This window comes from Fragaria vesca, linkage group LG6, assembly GCF_000184155.1.
Source record: "Fragaria vesca subsp. vesca linkage group LG6, FraVesHawaii_1.0, whole genome shotgun sequence".
In the NCBI taxonomy this organism is placed as follows: domain Eukaryota; kingdom Viridiplantae; phylum Streptophyta; class Magnoliopsida; order Rosales; family Rosaceae; genus Fragaria; species Fragaria vesca.
The window spans coordinates 12,159,500-12,163,119 of NC_020496.1; the positions used below are offsets into that span (position 1 = coordinate 12,159,500).

Sequence of the window (3,620 nt, forward strand, 5' to 3'; positions counted from 1 at the left end):
AGAATAAGAGAATAAGGAGGAGTAGAGAGAGATATCTATTGGTAAATCAATCTGGGTTTCATGGAGAAAAAGAGAATAGAAAGGAGCGGAGTAAAGCCATGGATGAACGGCAAAGGATATAGGTAATGTGTATACATGTTAGGTTAAAGTGGAGCCTCCCGTGTTTAAAGTTCTCAAATACCCTTCGGCTCTACATGTATTTATGGTTGTTAATAATTACAAAAAATATTTAATTAAAGTAATTAATAATAAGAACATAATAATCAATTATTTATTACTTTTATGTGATAAAAATAATTTAAAATATAGAAAATAAAAAACTGCCTAGGCGCCCAATTAATCCTTTGGGCGCTAGGCGTCGGCTGTTCGCCCGACTAACGCCTAGCGTTTTTTAGAACATTGGTTTTATATAAGTTTTTCAAGTGCTTTAAGTAATTTATAACTTCACCAAAGTTATAATATGTTGCAACGTAATATGATCATAATTCGAATTCGATTTTGTAGTCTTGCCATAGAACTCATTGAGGCAATTTCAGTCATGTTAACCATAACGAGATAAGTATATATGAGCTTACTTTAGACTATCGCTTGCATGAGTTAGCTTTATTGTAACAGCCTAGCATAACGATCCGTTTTGGGCCTCCCCCTCACGGTTTTTTTCTTCGGTTCCAACCCAAGACATGCCTCACTAATGAGAGATGTGTTTGCATGTATAAGGCATATTACGTCTTTTCTCTTAGGCGATGAGGAATCTCACATTCTAACTCTTCTCAAGTATTCATAGATCGACTTACATTTAAATTATTCATGTACTTGGACCATTTGAGAATTTGATAAGCAATATGCTTATAATGACGTTTTACTTTCGGGAATTTGCTTTTAGCAAAAAAAAAGAATCCTCATAATATGCTGTAAGTTTCTCGTCAATAACTATATGTAACACTGTACTTATAAAAATTGTCATGTCTAAGGAAAAATATTCGTAATTCCCATGTCTCTTGTATACATTGTCCCATAATGATTTATTTTATTATTTATTATTTTAAATAGAAAAAATAAGTATAAAAAGAAGAATGAAAGGTAAATTAGTCATTTTATGATATTGTATGTATTTCGTCAGTTTACTTAACGGAGCCAGATATCAGATATCTATCTTTAGTCGGGATCCCGAATGTAAAATATGCTTTTAAAGTTTTTTTTAAAGATAAGATATTAAAAGTTAGATTTCTTAAAAGATGAGTCACTATTTGTACGTTGTACCATTTTCCCGACTTAAAATGATGTCAACCAATCAAAATCCGACTTAAACGAAGATCACATTCTCACGTCACCAAAGTTGAGACTGGGGTAAACAGAGACGAGTGTACCATAAGACAGTAGAACACACCGTATCACATCACCACCTGACAAAGAGCCAGCAAGGGATCCATCACAATTAGGCATTCTTGCTTTTCCGGGACCTCCATAATATTTAGCAGCGCACCCAATTTTTGCTCTCACTCTTTCACTTCTTCTTCTTCGTCTTCTTCAAAAGCAGAAAGAGCTTGAATCTTTGGAGCCAGAAATGTCTCTAACGTGCGTGAAAATGTCGGAGGACGTGTGGCTAACTTGTATGACGCATGCATTGTCCACCGAGACCGAAGAGATCATGGGTCTCCTCCTTGGTGATATTGAGGTTTCCTCTCTCTCATTTCAGACTTGTTCTTATTGGATTGCTTTCTTTTTTTGAGTTGGGTGTTGAAATAGGTTGATGGGATTGATGATGCTTGTCGTTAATGTGGAGCTGGAGTGGTTTTGGGTTGTTTCTGAATTGGGTTTCGTTAAAGTTTGAGTCTTTTTATGGTTTTGGTAGAATTTTGGGGAAATTGGGGTACTGGGAATTGTTGTTCTTTTGAAATGGAGGGTCAAAGTTGTTTCTTGCTTTTGGTTAGTGGTTGTTGCTTGGATTGGTTTCCAGTTGTTTTCTTTGACAGTGTAAATCAGCAAGGTGGTGCTGCTGATAATGTAGTGTACAAAGTTCTGTTTTTTTTTCTGAGCTTACTTGCGTTTCATTTGGATTTAAGTATAATTTTAATGTTCAAAGCTCTCTGTTTCCTTAATTAGTACTGAATTTCCTGTAAATTATTTGAGTTTGAACTTCAGAGGGATGTGTTACTTGCAGTCCCAAACAGTCATCATGCACTGCACTCTTCCTTTTTGTTTTTTCTTTGAATATTGTTTTGTTGATTCAACTGCCAACTATAACCAGAGTTGCATTTTAATCTTCTAGAGTTTGTGTTCCGGCCTGAATGTTGTGATTTGGGGTTCTGATTCTAAGGTTCAGGTAGGCTAATGTTGTGAACTGAATGTATAAAATTGGTTTGTAGAATAAAATAGATGAGAGGAGCGCAGGGTGACTTTCTGAGGGGTGACTCATTTATTCAGTATCGGGTTAGCCATAGCAATCATATCAGTTTTAGTTCCTTTTGGCTGTCTGATTTCTTGAAGTTGTTATGTTTGTTTCTCTAATGACTATTATTTGTCTGGTTTTTCTTTTGGTTGCATTCAGCTATTCTTTGCTAAATCTTGATGAATTTGGAAACATTAGCTGTTCTACGGAATTGCTCCATGGATAGTATTTGCAAAACCTTGTCCATGCAAGGTGGCAAACATTTAACATTAAGAAAGCCTCAGCCCAACTTCCTGGGGAATCATACACTAACTAATCCCTCCTCCTCCCCTTTGGCCCGTGCCTGACCTGCTCTTGGCAATTAGAGACTTCAAGAGAGGCATAAAAATAAGAGTGCTGTTTTGGATTAGGTTAGGTGCAGTAGTGGTTCAGTACAGATGTCACACCCACCACTGTTTGTGGTTGCCGATTTCCAATATCTCGTCGATAACGAGTTTGTCAATTTGTAGCCCAGAATCTTTGTTTTCCATGCACCCTAACATCTGTTTCCTTGTAGACATCTATAATGCCATACAATCTGGCCACACAACCCAGCCTTGTCTCTGATGTTTCATACACGGATTTTAGATATAAAGCTGTAGCTGTTCCCTACTTCACCTGTTATGTTGTTCTGTAGAACTGCAGATCTAAGTGGAACCCTCCCAGTATTTAGTTGTATCATGAATGCCCTTGTGTATAAACCATACTCATATAGAGGTCTAAATATAATTTTTTTTCAAATTTTGCGGTCTTTGCGAGTGAAATTTTTGTAATAAAGCATGATATATATATCGACGGCGTTCTAAAGAGTACGGTGGAGATGTGGATTTGTGATCGGGAAGTGATCTACTCATATACACCTACAAACTGAACGGTGGAGATGTGATTTTGTGATCGGGAAGTTTGTCAAATACCCTATCCCTATAAATAAACAAAAAAAAGGAATCCCTGATTGGAAGGGCCCTGTATATATATATATACACGGAAATGATATGGAGCGCACGTCCGTAGTGCGCACGAAGCTCCGTTCGCCACCGTCCGGCGCCGACGACGGCGCGCCTCCACCCCAGTGGACTCTAGCAGCGTCCCCGATCACTTTTCCTCCCCGGTGATCCCCGGCGAGGCTGCCGAATTCCAGTTTTCGGCGAGATCGACTTTATTTGAAGTTTTGGGTGATCTCGCCGGAAAACTG

At 37.9% G+C, this 3,620-nt stretch overlaps 1 protein-coding gene across 1 annotated transcript in view; it reads left to right on the top strand.

The window, feature by feature from the left end:
* The first annotated feature begins 1,504 nt into the window (after positions 1 to 1,504).
* LOC101311106 overlaps positions 1,505 to 3,620 on the top strand; it is an 8,418-nt gene continuing 6,302 nt past the window's right edge. The window contains exon 1 of the mRNA XM_004302914.1: positions 1,505 to 1,675. Coding sequence (XP_004302962.1) covers positions 1,565 to 1,675 — 111 coding nt within the window. The 5' untranslated portion in view covers positions 1,505 to 1,564. The remainder of the gene's footprint in view (positions 1,676 to 3,620) is intronic.